This window comes from Trematomus bernacchii, unplaced genomic scaffold (genome assembly GCF_902827165.1).
Source record: "Trematomus bernacchii unplaced genomic scaffold, fTreBer1.1, whole genome shotgun sequence".
Lineage (NCBI taxonomy): Eukaryota > Metazoa > Chordata > Actinopteri > Perciformes > Nototheniidae > Trematomus > Trematomus bernacchii.
In genome coordinates, this window is record NW_022987973.1 from 2406236 (window position 1) to 2430392 (window position 24157).

The 24157-nt window shown below is 42.6% G+C and overlaps 1 protein-coding gene across 1 annotated transcript; it reads right to left on the bottom strand.

Annotated features, from left to right (window-relative positions):
* Window positions 1-491: 491 nt before the first annotated feature.
* Window positions 492-23032, bottom strand: esrp2 (epithelial splicing regulatory protein 2). Its single transcript, XM_034116289.1, is given in 16 exon segments — window positions 492-1887; window positions 5930-6125; window positions 6322-6488; window positions 6490-6524; window positions 8921-9119; window positions 9935-10165; window positions 11012-11313; window positions 12538-12580; window positions 12736-12868; window positions 13441-13551; window positions 14029-14083; window positions 14825-14920; window positions 15107-15221; window positions 15770-15883; window positions 22036-22164; window positions 22636-23032. Coding segments are annotated over 16 exon segments (2220 nt in total). The 5' UTR covers window positions 22768-23032; the 3' UTR covers window positions 492-1725.
* Window positions 23033-24157: the final 1125 nt, after the last annotated feature.

The following is a 24157-nucleotide window of genomic DNA, read 5'->3' on the forward strand; positions in this document are numbered from 1 at the left end:
TTTTTTCTGCATGTATTACAAATGAAAGTGTTTTCTTCAGACTCTGCATACGGCAAGCGTTTACTTAGAGGTTTAACACAAACTACTGAGATGATATAGAGCAAAGAGCTGCAAACTATCTTTCATAAAGCTTAGCGTAACTGCAGCATGTGTCGAGGCAAGTTAGTATAACAAGGTGACTTATTAAGCAATGCAGGGTTAAATGACATGTAATGTGTAACATTTAAAACCCCAGATGTGGCACCCTCTAGTGTTATTAAAACAATTATAATTGCATAAAGCAGAGCAATCAGAAATAAATATATAGGAGTTGTTGCATCTTTATAAACATATGACACGAAGACGTTTATCCTCGCCCGGTGACTTCAGGTCGGGCGGGAGGCTTTTCCACATCACATTTAAAAAGATCATATATATTTCTTTGTTTGGCATTATTACTTATTAGGACCTTATGATTGCATCTCTTAAAATGAGACCACATGAAACATGAATAGATTTTAACATTATTTATTGTATTGACTTACACAGATATAAACTCAAGTGTCAAACTTGCAACAAAAGAAATTCATTTCTCCTCTGCCACCAGAGGTTGACCTAGCCTCGTTTTGGCCAGTATTGCACTCTGGGTAATGTAGGCATGGTAAAAAGTGGGAGGGGATAAACTCAGACAGCTGTGGGCAGGCCCGTCACAGAACAACTCCTGCAGCTTTTACACAGCACTCGGTCAGAAGCAGGAATGAAAGCAGCTTCAGACTGATCGTTGGAAACCAAAACAGAAGAGATCTAGTAGCTGAGGTCGATCATTATAAAAGGCTTCAAGATACGCCTCTGGTCATATATCAAAATGTAAGGAAGTGAAGTTAATAAAAATGGAATTAATTTGTCGTTCCACTCAGTTAAAGACGCTCTGTCACTTAAATCTTACAGTAGAGAAAATAAATCTGTAGTGCTTGTAAAAGTCTCAATGGGTTGACAAACTCATAAATGCTTTTTAACAGAAAAGTAGTCGTTTTAACCAATCGTCACTGCAGCCAAGGTTAGTTATAAATTATCCAGTGAGCAGTACAGTTTGATATTCACTCTGTTGCTTCAGTAGTCTTCATGGCTTCTCTCTTTGTAATGGCACCACTACACTGCTGGAGGTCATCAACTCAATAAACAGTGTGCATACACACATCTGTGTTAGCATCGAGCTAACACACAGAATCATAAACTCTGAAAATCCTTGTAGTGGTTAATAGGGAAAAAATAAGAAATATACAGAAAATATGGTGTGCAGAAGTGGTTTGTAAAGCCTCAAGCATTTCAGGATGAACATCTGTACAGTCATATGGGGAGGGGCATATAAAGAGCATTTAAATATACATGCATATTTGTCCAGGCTCCTCACCTTCTAGTCTCCACAACCAGCTATTACAGTAGGCTCAAATACTAATGTGTGTAACATCCACAGAGTCATAAGCCCGACATGAGGCGTCACCAGTGGATACTCAAACTCCAGACGCTGCTTCAGGAGTGTCAGGGCAGGCGGTGTCAGGGCAGGCGGTGTCAGGGCGAGCGGTGTCAGGGCGACAGATCGGGGAAAAGGGAGGGCTTTTTTTTTATATTGTTTTTTTAGTGGCACTGGGATCAAATTAAAAAGTTGCTGCTACATGTAAAGCAATTGGCAGATGAGTGCTCTTCAATGGGGGGTTAAATTACAGGAGGAGAGAGATGGAGAGCAGGTCAGTGGATCAGGAGCATGCGGACCGGCTGGCCGTAGAAGGGGCTGTTGGCACGCTCGCTGACGGCCCGCCTGGCCACCTCCTCGCTGTGGAAGGTGATCAACGCCTCGCCGCTGCACTGCCCACTGTAGTTGTACAAGATGAGCACGGCGTCTGGCTGGAGCTGCAGTTAAAAAGCGGAGACACATTAAGTATTTTTGATGCAGCGCCACTGTGAAAACACCAGGGGGAGCCCACAAAGCCGAGGAGGAACATTGGAGACGATCAGCTCATCAAACCGGTCCAGTTAGGTAGGAAAAAAAAAGATTAATGGGCAGAGCTTAAAGAGCAGAAGCAGAGGACATGCTGTTCCCAGAGCAGCTGAAACCCAGCGGCAGGTGGGGGGGTGCCACACAGGAACTACCCTTAGTTTGCATGCATCAACATCAAAATCAATTATAATGCAAAAGGAGATACATTCTTAAGACATGCAGATTCGAAACAACACACTGATGAAATGAGTTAGAGAGTAACATGTGAGAGCAGGCGAGAGGGAGGCGCTGCGTTCAGGACGTTCACTGGAAAGAGCTGAGGAAGAGTTTAGGCAATGTTTCGGAAACAATTTGCATGACGAGGTTCAGTGTAGGAGTGCTGAATCAAGACCGACTGACACTTATATTTATGTAAGCAGAGGCAGAATTCAAAGAAAGCATCTTAATGTTTGTCTAATTGTTCTGTTCAGTAACAAAAATACTGTTCATTTACCAGTTATTTATAGCACAATTGTTTGTGAAGGTCTCAATTGTCGATTGTCTGGTGTGGCATCAATCCACCAGGTTGTAACTGCATTTTCTGTGTTGCTCAATGACAATAAATGATCCTCAAATTACTTATTGCAACACCAAACTTCCTGCTTGGAGCGGGTGTCATCTTTTACAAGCATGCAAATTATCTGCAGGAGGCGGTGCAGCCACAAGTCTAAGCTGTAAAGTGATATATCAACTATCATATCTACATTCTTTAATCGTGACAATTGTTTTAACCTGTAGTCACTTCAAGTACTTAACAATTACCCAAACAGTGGTTAAATGTTCCCAATATCTCATACATTGTGTGTGATATGTATTATTATTTAAGTGTCAGGACTCAGCACTCCTATCAGGCCCACAGGACAGACGTCAGGGAGGAGGCAGATTGGGAAGCGGCGGGTCGACATGCGGGTCAGGAGCTCAGAGCCTCGGTGGGTAGATCGGGCATTCCTTCCGATTAGGGCTGGAAATGTATCATAAGGCTGGCGTGTGTTTAATGGTGTGTGTGGTGATTTGTTATCATGGTAAGGTAATGATATTTCATGTCACATTAATTATCCATAGTTTCACACTCGCCTTATTTAGGAAGCTACAATAGGCGCTTTCACACCGGAGTACTTTTCCCAGTATAGTTCCGAAAATGTGCGTTCACACCAAAAAAAATCCGGAACTAGAACTTAGTTCATGAGAACCTTTCCACCCCCTTTTTAGTCCCTGCTAGAGAGCAGGTACTTTCATGGGAGAAAAAGGTTCCCATTTCTGATTGGCTGGGCGGATTGCAAACCACGCCCCGTAAAACTCCCAAAACGTTTTGTGAAGCCGCCATTTTATTTGGTCGCATTAGCATTATTAGCATTAGCATTAGCCCAGCGCACCAACGGAGAGAGACTAACTTATGGCAACACAAAATAAAACGTGGGAGCGGTGGAGTGATGAGGAGAGGTCGGCGTTCTGGCGATTTACTCGGAAGGTGTGGAGTCTATTTTTATATAACATTACAAGAGGGATCCTTATTATTACATTATATGCTTATTGTGCTCATGAGATTGCTATGACTATAAAATAAATAGACAAGATCAGCAATCCCACGGTTTGATGGATGAAAGTTTTAGCCTGCAATAACAGAGTAGCAAGGTCAGGTGCAGACACTGGCAGAATACAAAGAGCACACGCAGCTAGGAAGCAGCATTATGAAGAATCCACTATATCTGCAGAAAGCTTCAGAAAAAACAAATGACTTATGATGGTGCCAGAGTAGGGAGGGACTTCCACAGGCCGGCCGAATGCTGATTGGAGGATTGTGTTGCCAAGAGACTTTTTTCTAAGTCTGCGCACCTACCAAAGAGAACCAAGTCTAAACCATGGTATCTCTTCATCTAGTCTTGACCAATCATAAATGTACGGGCAACGCCCTGTGTAATCAAAATGTATGCACGCACGAGGTTCGAGGCTCTTTTCCGGAAATAGTGGTTACAGATTAGCTGCCTGTAATTTCTATGACGTGACGGAGTCCTTGGCCAAGTGACCATATATATTTTGCTCTCTCATAATAAATAGTTAAACTTAGAAGTCGTCTGTCTTTCCGGGAATTTTGAACACAACAAAGGCTTCAGTAGAAGCTACTGGGAGTCCCAGCCGGCCGGGGACTTCGGGTGGCAGTATACGCCGTGAAGTTATTTGCGGCCTGCCAGTAAACCCAAAGCAGAAGAAGAAGTGACGTCAGCGGCTTCATTTGCCTAATCCTCCCTCAGGGACTTATTCCGGAGTGAACGTGATCTGCTCTTTAGTTCATCAGAACTAAAGAGTTCTGATTAACTAAGTTCTCATGAACTAAGGACGGCAAAGTACTTGGTGTGAAAGCGCCAATTCTGCAAGTATTTAGCATAAGCATTTAGCTTCAGGGAGCTAACTGGTAAGGTCACAGAAAGCATTGGTTCAATGATTTGCTAGTTAAAAGATATGCTATTATTTACGTAGAAAATTGCTATATGTTAACGTGTATCTGGCACATGCTACACATTTATTTACTGAAATACTTTGTATAACATAATGCTAGAGTATGACATTTAAAAGATATACTTCATATTCAACCAGCCTTATTTAACTGTTAACACAAATCACCATCAGTGCTCATTGTGTAGTGTGATGTTAGTCCAGTGCTGCATATTGTGCATGAGCCTCAACATATAGATGTTATTTAAGTGCAGGAAATGCCCTCTCTGCCCACTCTGGGTCTCTTCGGTCGGCGGCTCCTCTTACCTTGGGGTGAGTGCCTAAAGACAGAGCCATTCTTTGGGCTGAATCAGACTCCTGGCCTGATGGCTCATCTGAACCATGCCGCTGTACTCCTCAGGGGCGTACTACAGACGGCACAATAACGAACGCACAGTCAGGGGTGGGGAGAGGCCTTTGAGCAGTACACAGCTTTACATACACACAAGATGAAGAGGTATACACTCTCAAAAATACTTCTTTGAGGAAGACTTAAAAACACATCAAACCAGAAACACACACCAAAAACGTGCTGTAAAGGCTATAATAGGAAACAAATAAAAACAGTTTGAAATAGTTAGGGATTGGGGGGTGAAGGAGAGCAGTTCTGGTGTGGGAACTCTTCTCTCACCCAGGGGCCGTGTGAGAGACGCTGCTGCAGCCAGAAAAACACACACTCACTCCTTCAGAGATACAATTACAGAACTTCAGCCAAAAGTCAGGCCTGGAGTCAGATCTGCTCACAGATAGACTTCTCATGGACTCCCTCAGCATGTAGAGATCTCCAGAGTGCAAGTAAAAAAAAAAAAAAAAGGTTCCTACCCCCCCTTTACACACACGAGAGTATAATTGTTGTACCGATACTAAATGTCATCATATGCCATAAAAAAAAAACACAGCACAACCCCTCCACATCACACCCCACCCTCCTCTCCATCTTCACTCCCTGTCGTGCCAAACCGTCTGAGGCCGCACCCATCAGGGTTCATACCTGCTTCAGAGGACTCCACCTCATTTCGTCTGGCAACGGAAAAATATGGGCAGCACAGAGAAGGGAGGGGGGACAAGTGCACACATGTCTTTTAATTGAATCCTACTGTGGTGTGACTTGGTAAAGGGTAAATCTTCATAGCTGGTCCTTCACATGGGGTTAAAGTTTGTGGGGAGATTCTCTCTTGTTATCCTGGTCAGCATTTAGACGTACTTTCATTATCAAGGGGCTGCTGTTAATGGTTTAAACTAATTGCAATGGGCCTGCTTCAAATAAGGTGCAGTTTTAATCCAAAAGGTTTCATAATTTCACAAATAGAGCACAATATCTGTTTTTTTCTTGGAAACACATTTACACACTGGGCATCTTTGGGTTGCATTTACATCCCTGTACACTTTTATATCTGTGGTTATTTATCTGCAACATGTGCTGACCTGGTATCCCTGGAAGAAGCTGAGGATGTCCTTGACCCCGGTGTTGTAGGGCAGGCCCTGCATCCTCATCAGGGCTCCAGGCTGCGGCAGCACGGAGGAGGCGGAGCCTGCAGGGTGGGGCTGGGCTGCGACCGCTGCTGCCATCGATCCAGGTGGTGCTGCAAAGTAGCTCATCGTGGAGGGGGACACTGGGGGGCTGGAGAGAGAGAGAGAGAGAGAGAGAGAGAGAGAGAGAGAGAGAGAGAGAGAGAGAGAGAGAGAGAGAGAGAGAGAGAGAGAGAGAGAGAGAGAGAGAGAGAGAGAGAGAGAGAGTTTGGTCAGTAAAGATGGGGAGGAGATAGAAAGAACAAAAAGGTACAAACCGATGAAGATGTAGCTGATGAGACACTAACCTGGGGTAGTACGCCGTGTAGTTCATATTCATGTTCATGTACATGTGTGGCTGGGGGGGGTAGTAGGCCAGAGCGTGAGCAGGGTTGTGCGTCATGCTCTGGGGGGGTCTGGGAGCAGCCAGCAGGGGGGACTGGTAGAGGGCCGCTTCAGAGAGCATGGAGGGGGGGGGTGGGGAAGGCGTAGGCTGTGGGGGGGGACAGACCTGCAGAAACAGAGAGAGAGGATCTGGTCATTCACATGCTGTGTTCATTACATGCACAGTCCTGTCATATATGGAGAAGTAAGGGAACGGTTACAACATGCTGCATGAGGATTTCAACAGCCTGCGAAACCATGTGACCTATGTGAAATGATAGTCTTATTGTTACTTACATCACCATGTGTCTGAGAGACGCAACATCAGACTGAAGGTAGAAAATGTACCAATTCTTACTAAAGAAGTCTGGAATATATAAAATTGTTAACCGAACATTGTTGGGGTTTAAACTGATGGTGTAACAAAACAAGAGATTTAATTATTATTTTTAAAAAAGGACAATCTGTGTCTTGGCCAGAAGTAATGTCATCACCAAGAGAGGAGGATTTAGGGGAAAGCAACAAAAGCAGTCATGAAATCAGACTGTTGAGCCATCATAAGTGTGTCATAAGTTCCATAAATGTTACCAAAACCACACATGTTTTTTGCGTCACAAGAAGGCAGCTGAGGACAGAGCAGCCACATTTATACAAATATTAAGAAATGTTTCCTTTGCAAAAGCCATCAGACCAGAATCATGCCGGGAAAAAAAAAACTGTATGCCCAGCCAGGTATTTTATTTAGCTTACTGTGTCCTTCAGGTTGTCATACCTATCATGTAGACAAACACAAATGCCAGTGTGGCTGTATTTACATACAAACAGCCATTATCAGTGTGAGGCTGTGGGCTGCTGTGGTGACCCTCAGGCGCCGTTTACACGAGGACAAAACGGCTTGCATCTGCATAGTTTCGCGTGCGTATAGCCCTATTATTTACACGAGGCCGATAGAAACGGACCCCACAAACGATAACGGGTCCCAAGGTGGATAGATTTGCAAACGAAACTCTCTGGGGGGCCAAAGAGTCCGTGTAATCGCCTCTATACGAATATTTCCTGAAAAAATAATGATAGCCCCACCTCTCCCGACCTCTGCTGCTCACTGCTGTAGCATGGCCAGTAGCCATCTGTAACGATCAACTATCAAAAATAGCTGTGTTAATTAAACGCACAAGGGGTTCTTGAATGAAATAATATTATAAAAGGCAAACCAGAATTGTTAACGCCCAATATACTCCTTAAACAAAATAAACAGAGTCAGATTTCATGCATTGATCCATTATATTGACAATTTTCCAGCCAAACAACACAAACAAAATTAAACAGTCCGCTCTGCGATACACCAAAATTGTCTTTACTGCCTAATCCAGGCCATTATTGTTCATTGCTCACCCGGTGTTTGTAGAGAATATCTCTCTTTCTGAGCGCGTCCTCTCCACGGAGACGTGCTTCTTGGTCGGTCGATGCAATATCCACAGATTCGGTTTCTTTCAGTTAACTTCCCCGTTGCATTTATCCATGTATTTACATGCTGAGGAAATTACTATATCCCGCTGAATACCAGCAATCGCCACACACAAAATAACGATAGCCCCACCTCTCCTGCTCACTGCTGTAGCATGGCCAGTAGCTACTGTCAGTAGCTACTGCTAGTGCTACTGTTACTGACCATGCTACATATTAGTACAACATCTACAGCTCCTCTACCACAACCATCAGCAACAAGTGGACATGGAGAATTACATTAACTACTACATGTTGCTAAATCCACCGGGGCATAAACAGAAGGGTAGCCATGGCAACATTGCTGCGGGGCTGCTGCGGGGTCTTCTTCGCTGCTTTTGGTGTATTTTGTCGGAAGTTACAGCGCCACTTACAGTCCTGGCATATGTACTACAGCGTTTCCAGCGGTCTCGTTTGAACAGACACGTTAAATGAAACGAATGCATGTGAACGGAAGACTTTTTTGAAAGCGCATACTGTGCATAAACGCAAACGTTCCCGTGTGCACAACGCCGTACACAGCGACACAAAACACTGCTGACTTTGTGAAGTGTTTCCGGTAGTGACGGCAAGAAGAAATCACCATAACTCTAATTCTAGTAGGTGGAAGGGGGAAAAGACATCTCTCAGGAAGTAACTAAATCAACCTAAAATGAAAATGCTCTTCAATGGCTGCCAATCCAATCTAATCTCCAGTCCCATAGACAGATATGAGCCTTACAGAGCAAAGTACAGAGTTGCATTCAGTCCAGTATGAACCGGCATTTGTGTTTCAAAGGAGAGCAGAGACAAAGCTGTATTGTATATATAGGCAGTGTATAGTAAGCTGTAAACATTACCAAAGACTATTTGGAAATAATAACAGATAAGTCCACAGGAACAATGCAGGCATGAAAGGTGTCAGCCTAATAGCTCGGGCAGCATTTTTAAATGAATCAGTCTATATCAGTATATATGATATATTATAGGAAAAGACAATCCTAACACCGCTATAAGGCTCAACTGGTGGAGGTCTCTTACAGGGAAGCTTGCAGGGCGGGGGGGAGAGGCCGCTGCGGTTCAGGGTTCCTCCCATCAGCACGATGCTCATCTCCTCCGTGGAGCACTGGAACACCTCCACGTACCGGTCCTTCATGGTCTTCTTGTGGCACTTCTGGGCCACCATGAACGACTTGTCAGGTGATTTCATCTGGATGAAAGCGTCACCAGAGGGCCGACCCTGTAGAAGAGGATAAAGGAGGACACAGACAGAATGAATAAAAGACACAAAAGGCACAAGAATAACTTTAACAACTCTCCCAAAAATTCAAAAATGACAAGAAAGTGGCTTTGGCTTAAAGTGGACCTATCATGCTATATTTGAATAATATAGTGTAGGACCATACCTATATAAGGCATATTTATACTTTTTTTTCAAAATACCAAACGGATCATGCATTTTAGCAATGCCTCATTTTGCTCAATTTGACCATTTCTAGTTCTGTTTTTGCTAGGGCTGATTCTGTGAGAACAGCACCATCTACTGGCCTGGCATATGTACTACAGCGTCTCCAGCGCTTTCGAACGGCAATGGCCGTGGCGGTCTCCTCCTGATTGGTGGAGTTGGCCCAATAGCCATAGCGCCACTGTCCTGACGTCAGGACAGTGTTCAAATCTGGATCAGTTTTTATAAGATCCGTTGCAGCCCCTTTTTTTAGAGATTTGGGTATGGAGGAAAATAGAGAGGGTTGTGTTTTCTGACACTTGGTGAGTTCCCTAGAACACCGGGGACACATATTCATGTATAAAAGACGTACAAAAGTGCATTTTGCATGATAGGTCCCCTTTAAAGTAGGTGAAGTTTGGGGCTGGAGGATTAAGTTCAATTCTAACAAAACATGTCACAGCTTGTGATCTTATCTGTGCTTAAATACTTGCTACAATACAAAAATGTATGAACATGACCAAGAAAACAAGACGAGCGACATTCAATATGGTTTTAAGACTGTGAACCTTCACAGTTACATTTTGTCTCTGACCCCCCAGCAGTCTGACCTGTTGGTTGAGCACCATGTGGACTCCGTGGGGTTTGATGTCCACGGTGTGCTCTCCCATGAACTCCAGGATATCTTCGATGCCGGCGGTGTAGGGCAGGCCTCGCAGGCGCACACAGTCCCGACTGCTGCTGGCCGCTGGGAGGTACGGCTGGGCCATGACCGGGACCGGCACGATGGGGGAGGGGGGGAGGGTGGAGATCAGAGGAGCGGACATGTAGCGGTTCAGGACCTAGAGAGCAAAGAGGATGAGAATGATGAATCTGAAAAGTCATTACTGCTCGTTGCCTGCCTTAAATCTATTACGGTTAATAATCATTTAATGCTATTCCCCACAGTGGAACTCTGGTATAAATTTTAGTTTTGTTTTATGTATGTTTATGTATGTTTTGTGTGTGTGAGGACTCCAGGAAGAATAGCCAATGTTCATGCTAGTGCTAATGGGGATCCACTTATTACCCCAGGGCACTTAGTACAGATCGCGTTCACACCGGAATAAGTTCCCTGAGGGAAGATTACGCAAATGAGCCGCTGACGTCACTTCGTCTTCTTCTGCTTTGGGTTTACTGGCAGGCCCGCAAACCACTTCACGGCGTATACTGCCACCCGGAGTCCCCGGCCGGAAGTCCCCGGAGTTGGGGACTGGCTTCAGTAGAAGCTGCTGTCTACTGAAGCCTTCCGAGTAAATCGCCAGAACGCCGACACCTCCTCATCTCCACCGCTCCCATGTTTTATTTTGTTTTACGGGCCGTGGTTTGCAATTCGCCCAGCCAATCAGAACTGGGGCACTTTTTTCCCCCAGGAAAGTACCATCTCTCAGCAGGCACTAAAAATGGGGGTAAAAGTTCCCGGCACTAAGTACTCTTTTTGGTGTGAACGCGACATAAGGGGTACTAACTGAACTAAACGCGAAAAGTACGGGGAAAAGTACTCCTGTGTGAACTCGGCAAAAGACAAAAAGGCCTTAACTAGACTGACATAAAAATGAAAATAAGGTTAAATCAAGTATAGTCTACTTTCTATTAACATTTCCCAGCCAATATAACTGTACCGAGGGTCACAATATAAAATCCTTTACCTGTTGCACCTCCGCTGCAGTACTCCGAAACAGCTCGATATAGCGCTTCCCCAGGATCTGCTTGTGCTTCTTCAGGGCATTCTGGGCGTACTCTTCACAAGAGAAAAGCACGAAGGCGTCGCCGGTGGGCCGTCCATCGGGGTACTTGACAAAGAGCAGACCCTCCGCACCGTCTGTGACGGAGCTCTCAGGGCCGAGGAAGGACAGCACTTCCTGGGATGTGGCGGTGAAGGGCAAGCCCCTCATACGGATTATCACCTGGTTCTCTTTGGACAGGAATTGGGCCACCTCGTTAGACGTGCCTGGAGTCAGAGAACAGACATTTTTAAACACCTGGCATCACACGACCATCCCAGTAACACTCTTTAGACAACACATGGTTAATGAACTGCGTTTATATAGCAGTTTTTTTAGTCTTAGTCAACTCAAAGCGCTTGACAAAACAAGCCAGCTATCACCAATTCACTCACTGGGATCCGAGGCTACCTTACAAGGTGCTACTTGCTAATCACAAGCGATACATTTTAAGTACACTCATATGGAAATTGATTTGGGCTTTAGTATCTTGCTGCACGGATATTTTTGACATGTACTGCAGGGGCCAGGGTTGTTACCACTAACCTTCTAATTAGTGGAGCCACATTTATTGTTATTCTCCCTCTTCATGCTACTACTAGCCAGGAGATGCCAAGCCCATATTTGTCAATTGCTCTTTATGGTACAATATAACATTCTCCTACACAAAGATGTCAGTGCATGATCATTAGGTTTTGGATTATACATTTATTTACACGGTTATAGTGAACTGCTTTAATTTCTATTGATAAATGCACTTGTATCTTGTCTGCTGGACCTACAGTGTTTGCTTAGAGTCCAATGTGCTGATCTTAACTCATTTGAGTAAAGTCCACAGTGGGACCAGCAGCCACTGTAAGTTATCTGCTCTGTGACTGTTCCTTTGTGTGTTATCTCTGTCCTGTGTTACTGGAGGCTGCTGCTCTGCGGTCCAGAGACCCCGGGCCCTGCCTTTGTCTCTTCACACCCCCTTTGTGTCAGCACTGAGCCGGTCCTTTCCCCGGCCGGCAGCCGTCTCCCCCTCGGGGGAGTGTCGCTCGAGGCTGCATTGAACAGGTGAGCCGCTGTTAGCCGAGAGTGAAATTTCTCTCCAACTGGCCTCTGCAGGACTTAGATGGGGATGAGGAGGTGAGGAAGGGATGGGGGGGGGGGCAGAGGGGGGAAGCTCCTCACAAAGCGTCTTTCATTAGTACCAGATAAGCTGCAGGAGAGTCACTGGGATGAGGCAAAGTCACAGGTAATAGGAGAGAGAGCCGGAGCGCAAATGAGATCCCCTGTTTTTAAGGGTCACTAAAGAGCTGCCTTTTTTACAGATGTGTTTTTGTTTTTCCTCAAAGATGCGGGAAGCCTTGAAATAAAAGTCTACCTCACACAAACAGAAAGCCTTTCACTACGAGTGCTCAAACAAACATGGGGAGGAGAAGAGAGGGAAAACAGATCTGAAATCTTACCTCCTGCGATCTTGAGGAATTCCTCTCCTGTGGCCTTGTACACCTGAGTCGACAAGAGGAAAACTAGATTTAGGCATTGAAGCACTTTATTTATCAATCATTTAGTTTAGAAGACATTTCAGAGATTCACACAAAAGAGCAAAACCTAAAAGTGATATTGTGTTTAGCAAAGAATTAAAAGAACAGAGAGAGAATAACCTCAATGTAGCGGCTGCCCATGTGGTGCTTGTGACGTTCGAGAGCCAGGTCCCGGTGTTCCGAGTTTATGAAACGAACTAAGGCCTCACCGTTCCTCCTGCCTTGAGCGTTCAGACACAGGGCCACGCCACCCCTGGAACACACGTGCAAAGAGACAAACATGAGTACCAACACAGATCATTTGGTCCAGAAAAGCTCCAGGAAAGCTCCTTTAAGCTTTTAAAGCGATGTCTCATTCCGGCACAGGTCTTCCTACAAAGTCATAAATAAAATGAAATGAGAGCTATAGCTATACGGAATATATTTGCCCAAGAACAGTGACAGATCAAGGCGTTGCTAATTAACTCTAATCCTAATATTTCAGTACTTTTGTTATCTTCAAGTTAATCTTTTTCATATTTTACAGCCATGCCTTGAGGTTTCATGGATTTTCTTACAGCTATTTTGGCCTACTGTACAAAACTGATAAGTGTCTTTAAAACACATGACATAAGCATTTTACATTCATCTTCATCCATTGGACATTAAAATAAGCATTTTATACGACCTTGAAAACACTGAAAATGCCAGAGCAGTGAAATCAAATCTGCACCCTAATACTTTGAACGCTCTATAAATCACTTTAAATGTTTTCCTGTAGAAGTTTTAATAAAGATTATTTGATTAAGGTGGCTTAAGGAATTGTGTCCATCAAGTCCAACCTACTTGGCAATGCTGAGGCCTTTAAAGAAGCGAGCGATGTCTTGGTCTGAAGACTGCCATGGAAGTCCCCGCGCTCTGATCACCGTCTCACTGTCCACCGGCTCTGTTTTGCTGCTGAAGAGGGTAAAAAAAACATTAATGACATATAAACAAAACGTACTAAATTGGAATTATTCGAAACAGATTATTAAAAACCCTGCTGATTAGTTTAGCTTTAAGAAAAAGCACCACGCTTTTGTTAAGTTTGATCAAACCGTCTACAGATTGCAGACACAGAGACCACTCACAGTAAGTGCTTACCACTGTAACACATGATTAAATGTCAGGGGGTTGTCAAGGTGATAGGCTTTTCCCTGTCTGAGAGCAGCAGGATTTGGTGTTCTGCTACTAGATAGCCAGGTAAGCACTTGATGGCAAAGTTGGACAGCTTTAATGACACACTTGTGGTTTCCTTGTAGCTGTAATCAATGCTAAAGGCCTGAGGTCTGAAAATGGCTGGAGGAGGTGGGGGGGCAGTCTGTACACAAACAGGTGTGTTAGGAAAAGAGATCGAGTGAGATACATGTACATAAATGAAAAGTTTATACATACCATGTGCCAGAATCGAACTTGTACTTCACCGTTTCCACACAGGAGAACTTGTGGTCTAAAATAAAACAAAGACATATAATTGTATGATTGAGTGTGCCGTTTCATCCTGTAGGTCCAAAACAATGTTCTCTCCTTTCTGCGGTGAACAGGTTCACTCTGCCAACAGTGTGTGTTTCAAGCCCTCTGCATTCCTGTTACTGTCACACCCAAAGACATGCTTGGCTGTTATTAAGGGGGTAAAGCCAGAGGCGACTGCCACAGTCGAGATACAAGATGTCGATTAAAGTTTGATTTATTTGCACTTCAACATATCAGGAGTCATATAACATCCATCTATACTGCAGTTAATTATCTAATGTTTGTTTAAGTATAGAAGGATCTCTGGCTAGCAATAATATAATCAAGATATTATGTGATTAACAAACTAACACACCTTAGAGTTAGAAGTGTTTCTCACTGTGACATTTGGGTTTGTTCAAAGATTCCATGCTATTCAAATGTGCAAGACAGGTTTTGTTAGAATACAAAGACTTTAATTTGGCAGTCACAGTGTTGATTTCATATCCCCAAACATCAGGTAATTACACCGGTAACTGCTTGGGAACATTGCGCTTCTTTATGGGTTTTTTATAGCATATCTGCGCAAAAAAAAAAAGGGTAAGAATGAACTCACTGCAACTAAAAGATGGAGCTGCAACATACCTATAATTCTACAGCCTAACTTTTGCCCAAAATGAATGAACAGAACTTTCCCACTAAAGACAAAACCAGTGGATTAAATGTGGTGGTGACTTACTGTAGGGCTCAGCCAGGAGGTGGAGGGTCAGCTGCACCATGCTGCTCACCTCCGTCTCTCCCATCGACTGCTCCAACACAGCTGGGAGACCAACATCTACACTCACAGTTAAGGAAACTATCATTTGTGTGTACTACTTGCTGATGTGACTTGCTGTATGGTTTTAGGCCTACTTTATCAGTTAACCAAAACTAAGAAAAAAAGACAATTTTGTCTTATTCCTGAAATATACAGTTAATGGCAGCATTTAGAACAATCTCTCAGTAATGTTAGTAAGGATACATTCCAACATGGAGGCAGGTGTGAGCTGCTGTGCAGGGGTGGCGTCGGGGCAGCATTTCTGAAAGTCTTTCTTCAAGTCCACAAATGAAAAGAAACATTCAGGAAGGACAAGATTCTGAAAAATAGACAAAAAACATGATTCAGTATGACAACATGGACACAGCAGGAAGCAAAGATGAAATGTAAATATGATTCTTCTTGTGATAATACCAGGAAAGAAAAAAGAGGAAATGATAATTCCAATTAAATGCATTCATTCTTAATACTGCACAATGCCCACGTTCGTGAGGGTAACAAATCCTTACGTTGACGCGCATTTAACTCAGTACTGGAAATTAACAGTGTGTTTGGTTTCCGCATGCTTATCACAGACACTATGATTTCACTGGAGCCATGCACAGAGAACGAGAAATTGATTTGTTTAGTGGGATAACTGCAGTTAGCAAAACTTTAATGGAAACATACACATTTAAGACATTTCATTTGAACAAAGCAATTGCCATTGTTCCATGCAAAACGCTTATTGTACATTGGAGATACAACAAAAATGTGCAAATGCAAAATGATAAATGCTACTAGAAACATTTTCTTGTTGTATCTCCAAGTCTAAAATGTTACCTTATGGTTCAAACAGGCGTGTGCAACAACAGTATGAACAATTACCTTTGTGGAAGCTTCTGGATGGAGTGCCTGTCGGATGACGAGCGGACTGTCGACACAAAGTGTGAACGAGTTTCTGCCGAGGGATTTCACTTCTGATGACACCGACTGCTGGAACTGCATAAAGAAATAAAAAGGAAGGAGAAAAGAAAATGAAACACTATCACAATACTTCAGAATTTGTACCCATTAAAAGGAAAAACAATCAAAACTATCTTTATTTGGAATGATTTAATTCACATTGCTTTACAAACATTTATAAAGAAAATAGCAATATCTGGTTTAAAATATGTGCAAACACCACCTAAAATGAGAATTACAGTGTGCTTTAATCTTAAAGGCATACAAGTGAAGGTGGCGTGTTTGACATTATACTGCGTGTTTGTTTCTTATTACAAACGAGGCTAACAGGTTTCAGTGTTTGTCTGGCGAGGGAGGAGACAAAGGAGAGGAATTATCACACCACTAATCACAGTTTTCTTTCAGCACGACAAGCAGTCACAGCTGGAGGAAAAACAACCCGTACGGGTACTACGGGTCCAACCTGCCTGCCTGCCTTTACAGTTTACGCTGACAGTTACAACACACAATCCTTCATACCAGCAGCTCCCACATACTGTATGTACATGTTTATTTATAACTACCACATTAAATGAGCCCTATTTGTTTTGTTGTGTCAACCTGTTCTTGGCAACATTTCACTGTCAACAGAGGCCATTACTTCAATGTCAACACATACAGGAAAATGACATCCGAGGTCACAGGACAGAGTTCTGAGGCCCAATCTAACCATGTGAGAATATCATCGTTTGATTACCGTCTCAGAAAAATAACACCATGTTAAACCATTTCTATGACATTTTATTTAGGTATCAGCTCATCGTCAAAATATCTGATAATCTTAGCTTGCTAAATATTGAATCAGTTGATCAACAGAGTGTAGAGAGCGGATGCTTACATTTTTACATGTGACTCCACTGTACATAGAGACAGGTAAAACAAGTGAAAGCTGTTGATTCTCAACGAGATCTTCAGTACTAGTAACACGTTCACATACTAGGAGTTGGTTGATTCAATGTGGATAAAGACAAGCTTTGCGTGATACTGACAAACTGAAATCTTTCTGAAATCATGGACCTAAATGCCTCTGGTATTCCCTTGCGGCCTAATGTTCCAATGCAAACAGGGAGTAGCTTTTGCTCGTGTCTTTGGCCACTTTAGAAAATTGTTAGAACTTGTTGTTATTCTTTTTTCCCTAACCCCCTCAAAGTCACCAGTGTAAGTGCTAAATTAGACTGTCTCAGTGTGTTGGCGACTGCCTAGTTTCACATGGCCATTGGCTATATACGACTTATCTTCAGACAGTGGGAGAGTATTAGAGGTGCGTGTTTAGGCATGCTCCCCAACAGCCATGCAGGACTATTTGGCAACGCTTACCAGCTGCTGACAAGGGAACAAATGCCTTGGGTTAGATTTGGGGGGTCTGGACAGAAAGCTGAAAGAATCATTGATCTAAGAAAAAACACTTAGGGCCCATGAACACAATCAGACCTATAATCACTGGTCGCTAAACCATGAATTACAAATATTTGCAAACTATAAATGAAATATGTTTGCAGTTGTGCAAAAATGACTTTAGGCATAGACAGTCATTACCATTCATTCACTAAGCCCCTGTTCTGGGTCAAGGTCATGTGAAAACACTAAAAAAAATCAAACATCTTGTTGGTTGCAGCTTCCGAAAGTTGTTCTATGGCTCAGTTGAGAAGGAAAGCATATCATTTGTTTTACAATGATATTGAGTAATTGGGCTTAACACGAGAGCTGCAACAGTTCTTTGTGGCAGAAAGTCACCTTACTAAAGCCAAAAAGACAACTTGCAGATATTACAACACACGTTACAGAGTGGGTAAACATTAAAAAGATAATGTATGTTTATGTATTTTTTTTTTACATTGTCTAATAATTATTTTAAATAATAATTAAAAATAATGTTTGCATGGTGACCCGGATCTGATACAGGGGTTTTTAATTGACATCACACCACAGATGCACAACAGGATGAATCGGAGAAGGTTGTGCTGTGTTGTCATTTTAATTCCACACCTGAATGACATATAATGAAGGGCAGTTACAATAAACTGAATGCCAGAACAATAGGTTAACGATTCATTTTAGTGAAAGGACACGCCACATGCCTAGCTGTCTATGTAACCACAATATTATGCTAAACTAAAAAGGTGGAACCCAGACACAAATTGTTCTATTTTTAGGGGCTATAATTATCATACATGCTGTACAATAAAATAAATATCTGAAATGTCTTGGCAACAACAATCTACCTGCCCTTTTCTTCAATTGTTATGATAAGTAAGTAGAAAACAAGAAGTAAAAGACAACGTTTGTGGAATTTAAGAACCTACATTTGAATTCCCTCACTCATTTAATGTGCATATTCTCAATAAATCGGTCTCTGCTGTGTTTTTATTTCTCTCAAGGAGTAGCATGGGTCTAAACGCTCTAAAATAATAATAAAAAGTCAGGTGCCTTCTTTAAATCCCACTTAATACCTGAAGCTTTTACTGTTCTAACGTTAAACACAGAAATCCAAAACTATGTTACTCCAAAGTTGTGTAGATTAATCCACCAGCACTTTGCAGGCGCAACCATACAGGACAATTTCATGTTGGCAGTGATAACAGGACTAGTGTTTGCTCATAGCTGTGCATGCAGCTCCACCTTGGCAAATTACTAAAGCCGGATTACGGAGAGAAAAGCAAACGTTTCAGATGACGTAGTGGCACACCCACTCCCTTTCTCCACTGTGTCAAAAAAACATTTGAACTGAACAAACAAGCTGAACAGAAGAGAAAGCCCACACTGACAACAGATTAGTAGAAACAACAGGACATTAAGACAAGCTCATGAACATCATGATCTGTATAGTATTTAATAAAGTCCTTTCCATTGCCAACAGATCATTATCCACATTTCCCTTCTGTACCCTGTTGCAACTTGCAGAACGTGCCATCAAACATGCAGATGTAGTACTAGTACATTTAATCCAAAGATAGAATTCTGTATAATAAAAGGAAGCAAAAAAGTGAAATGTTTTCAACATCAAGTTCTGTCTTCAACATGATAACACAGACTAGGTTTCCAAATGTCCTCTAAAAGCAGCTTTCAGTCTCACTCTACCCTCTGAAAAGCATTTCCACAGATGAGGGGGAGGAAGTGGCCTTTGAACATGGTCCTATCACAGTTTGCTCTCCAGTGTAGCTGACGGCTTGTATGCAGAGGTGAGGTGAGGTGGTGGTGGCTGAAAGCAACTCTGATAAGAGCAGCAGGGAGTGCCGGAGCAGGCCCTGTGGTAACTGTTTCAGGCCCTAAAGTCAAACACACACTGCAAATCAGCATGTTTTATTAGAGTACGCTGCTGGCATTCAGAGGGACCATTCAAACTGGGAAACAATCACTACGGATAATCATGTAAATGACATATCTTTCATTGGCAGTGCGTATTCTTAAGCCAATTTCTTGCCAGGTTTGTACACTATGAGAGGGTGCACCACATCACCAAGCACAGCAGAATAACTAACATAAGCTAAGATAAAGAAAAGATAATCAATAGAAAAAAATAAAACCTAAAGATCAAAAATGTTCCAGTGTGAGGAAAAATCACAAATACATGCCAACGATAAGGAAACTTGTTCTTTCCCAGCACCAGTCTCAAAATAAAGATTTAGCTGCTCTGTCATTTACAGTATACTGCATTGTTTTTTGCATAACATTAATACATTTACAAAGTTAAGTGAGACTTGGTTTGGAAACTTGACTTTGATGTAATGAGGTTATTGCACTACATCCTCCTCAGTCTACGTCTCAGTCAGATTTCTTCCCATAACTTGCTTTCTTAGCTACATGTCGACAGTCATTGTAGCAACAGGCACAACACATCAACATTATGTAATGATGTTCCTTTTACAAAAGGTATTAACTTGACATTTTGTTCAAGGGAAACTTTAACCACACCCAGCAGTCACTTCATCATTGTAGGTCCGGGTTCATAAAACAAATTGATAATTATGCAGCCTTTTTCTATAGTGTTCAAAAACCGGTTGTGTGAATCACTCGAAGATGTGACTCCACATGCTTTCCATGTCACGATATAACGCTAAATAATTTACTTAAGTCACTGCTGAAGCCAGTAGTCAGTATTCCTGGCTGTGGTCTGAAAGTGTTGAAAGCGCTGTCACAACGACAACAAAACCAACAATGTCTGTGAGGTCTTACTTCACGTGCAGCTCTTCAGGCTGTGACATGTTGTCAGTGTCCAGACCAAAGCCAAGCCTGTACAGTCAGCAGCAGCAGCCTGACAGCAGGTCAATTATCCATCAGACTGTTCCCAGGAACTGAACTGCAGGTGTGGAACACACCATAACGTGGTAAAGGTGTCACAGGTAATAGTGAAACACATATATGCTTGATCTTCTATAGCCATATTCGTGCTCATTGGTCTACTCTGACAGCATTGCAAGAGAGAAGTCACAGGTTTTTGTAATGCAACCTTTTAAAATTCCTAATTGCTATTACAGTACTGACAGCTGTGCTCCAAGTAGATAATCTGACATTAAAAGGCTTGAAAACTAAGTGTTAAAAAGCCCTTCTAATCTCTCTAGCTTTCTCTCCCTAAAGAAATCTTTCACTAAAGAAAACCAACTAATGTCCTTGGGGGCTCTGACCACACAGGTCAATACAACAAGCCCACCATTAAGAGGCCTCTGCTTGTTTGTTTTCTATCATTGAATACGATGGAATGGGCTACCTTACCTAAAGAGAACACATGCTTGCACACCACAGTTTTAGACAACACTTCAACATATCTAGAAATAATGTTAATGTATTTACTTCCCATTATCAACAGGGATCAAACTTATCGTAGAATGATAAAGAGGGAGTGAAAGTAACCAACAACACAAAGGCATGAAAAGAACGAGCTGATAGCTTGGGTTAATATTTGAAGGTTCAGCACACAAACTAACCTACAGTGGAGCTGAAGTCTTACCAGGTCTGTCTGAGGCACAAATTACTTCACCAATTGGATCAAAAAGCCAATAAAACAGTAACTGTTTTATGCTTTGCGCTGACTGTCATAACCCCTGGAGCCTCATCGCTTTAAAGCACCATAAATAATTAAAAGAATACAACCCTATTTTTGATTGATTACCAGAACTAACCTGCTTAGACCTCAGCGGCATAAATATCAACCAACCTGGTCCAGCATGATAACAATAGGTTTTCTAAACGGTGACATGTGGGAAAGGTGCAGTCAGTCAAACAAACAAACAAACACTCTTGCAAAGGTGGTTGAAAAACATGTTTGGCAACTTAAGCACTATTGTCGAAACACACCTCCTGACTGGGAGGAACCACAAAGCACATTTAGATCTTGGCCGTAAAGAAGTGGCGTGATGGGGATGAAGCTTAAGTTTTGAAAAGCTTTCCCTCCTGTCTGTCCTGCAGCGTAAATCAGAGGTGTGGTCCCAGGTAAACATTCCACCTTCCAGATGTCTACAGCATGCATCAGGCCGAGGCAAGACTAGACCTGCGACTCCTCCTAATCTTAGGAGGCCTCAGGCTGTGCCTATCCTAGCCCCTGAGCTCCTACAAACTGTCAGCAGAGTTTAACTGTCAGGGTAACACCAATGTCATATCTCAACCAGGTGGAAGACTATTATTTTTTTAAAAGGTCATCAGGTAAATGTGACACTCCTCACATTAACTTGCAGGTCAATAGCATCTCAGGCTTGTCTCATCTCATCCCGCTTTGGGCATTAACTGTCAGAAGAAAGTTGGCTCAGTTTAATTAGCTTTTGAAATACTCATTGTTACCGACAGCAGCGAGATGTTACAAGCCGTTGCTGTGGTTTTCATACCGTAGACATTAATGATAGCAGTGAGAGATTTTTTATCACGGTGGGGAAATGGCACCAGGACTTCTAAGGCCTTTTTTTGCAAGGGAAACGATTTTTGAGGATGTCAAGGTGGCATTCAAGGTCTAGGAATACAGTGTGGACTCTACTCTGACATTTCATCTTAATGATAATGCATGGGTGTAGTTCCTGTGTGTGCATTCAAGCTAATGTGTGCATGTGTGTAAGAACAGAGTGAAAACTTTATTTTATCAAGAGGGTAAAAAAAGACACCTGATTCTTAAATGTTAGTTATATAGAAATGCACCTCTCATTTAAGAGAGCAGGGAGACTCACCTGTTGCAAAACTGTGTCGAGGGGCTCAGCTTTGAGGATATCTTCCACAGTCAGCCCAGTCTCCTCTTTACACTCGTCTGTCCGCTCCAAAGAGTCAGGCTTCACTAGACACCTATGAAGCTTCCCGACCTGTGAATGGATTTAGCGGTTCATGGCGCAGAATAAAGCGTGGAAGATTTGCTAATTTATGGCAAATTGTATAATAAAACCCCCCACATTTAGGAAATGCACTCTTACAAAAGTAAAACAACTGACAATGTAGTTGCAAAAAGCACTCAATTGTCATTAAAAGCGTTGTTTGTATTGACAAGCTGACATGCTAAACCAAAACGGTGTGTTTTCCCTGGGAGGCGAAACTACAGTCCTCACCTGCTTGATAAATGTTGGTTGCACACCTGTTAAAGGTGAGCTAATAAGACGGCTGGACGGAGAATTGATGTAGCGTTAGCTAGCATAAAGCAGGTTACAGACGGTTTCAGAGAGCACACCATGTTGGTTTAAATGTCAAACATACTGTTTCACTACAGGTAGACACTATGCCACAAACACTGGGTACATAAGAAACCGTACAACGAACGAACGGGTCAGAAAGGTCCGTACCTTTTTCTCATGTAGATCCACAATTTGCCACACCAAGAGAATTATTTCCCTCTCATCCGAACCCAGTTTACCCCCATTTGCACCAGCTGTTGCCCCAAAGAACACCACCAGAGTATCACTGTGCGAAGCCATCAGGGACCACAAGGGTAAAAAACTACAATTAAAGCAAAGATTAAAATAAAAATAACACGAGGGTTCACCTTTTTCCAAGTGATAAGAAGAGCGAACAAAAGGGCTAGAAACTCAATTGAGGTAAACGGAGAGAGAAAAAAGGGGAGATTATTTTCAGAGGAGCCACGAAAGAGTTTTGCGGTAGGAGACTCTACCTGTTGAAGTACTTGAGTGTGCTCTATCCAGAGATACTGGTTTAACTGGTAAAGAAGGGTGGAAATCCGTGTTTCTTTCACACGAACTCCATAACAAGCCTTGGAGGTTTTTTTTCCTCCTCTCCTTTCTATTTTTTTCTGAGTTACCTGTGTGGCCCGGCCTCCAAGCGAGGAGAGCTCCAAAGGCCTCGCCTATTGGCCGGTTTGGAAAGGTGAGGGCGGGAGGTTGAGGTGAGTGCTGTAATCTCATTGGTCAGAAGTGCTAATGAGGAAGTAGTCTGGCAAAACAGGGCTGTAATACCTCCATGAGGCATGTAGCTTATGTTTCACTTTCATAGGGGAAAGTTAATGAACATTGGAATTCATGCATTTTCTACATGCAACACCTATACACCTATACAGCTGCCAAAATAGAGAAACGTTTGAGTGTGTTTGGGTATTAAATGATAAAAGAGTTATGCAGGCCTACTTCTCATAGTGCTGAGTGCTGATAATGTTTCAAACAAATAACATGTTACAAAAATGTGTGGGAGATAAATCTTATTAATAAAGACAATATTAAACTGTACTGAGTTTTGAGACATATACATTTTGCCTGTACTATAGCCCTTGCTCCAGGTTTTTGTCAGTATAAAAAAAAATGAAGTATGACAGTTGCCCTCTAAACCTTTGGATTTAGGCTAAAGGTAGAATGGAATGAAGGAAGGATAGAATTAAAGGAAGAGGGAGAAACAAAACAAAGAAACACAGACAGACACATGCAGAATTAGAGACAGAGGGAACAAATACATGTATTGTCTCCTTCATGTTTCAAACCTGGGATCCTTCATCCTCTGAGAACCTCTGCTACTGCTTCAGTGGGAGTGCCACTGTGAAATGGAATAGGCTATAACTTACTGTCACTTAACATGTATCTGTTTTTCTATATGAAGTCTCATCCTCTTTTGCATGGCAGTACTTTTTTCTATGAGCAGCTCTTTTAGTGAAATACAATTTGAAACATAAAAAATGGGCAACAATGTACAATCAAAAGGTTTCAAAAACTTAACGGGTCCTTACTGGCCTGCTGGAGTTTTTACCAGTCTTTGGCCTGGTTCCCAGAATGCCCTGTTTTGTTGCTCCTGACACTCCCATCTCTGCTCGCTATGAGCCAGTAGACGGTAGTGAAAGCATGGTTTTCTTTCTCTTCCCCTCCT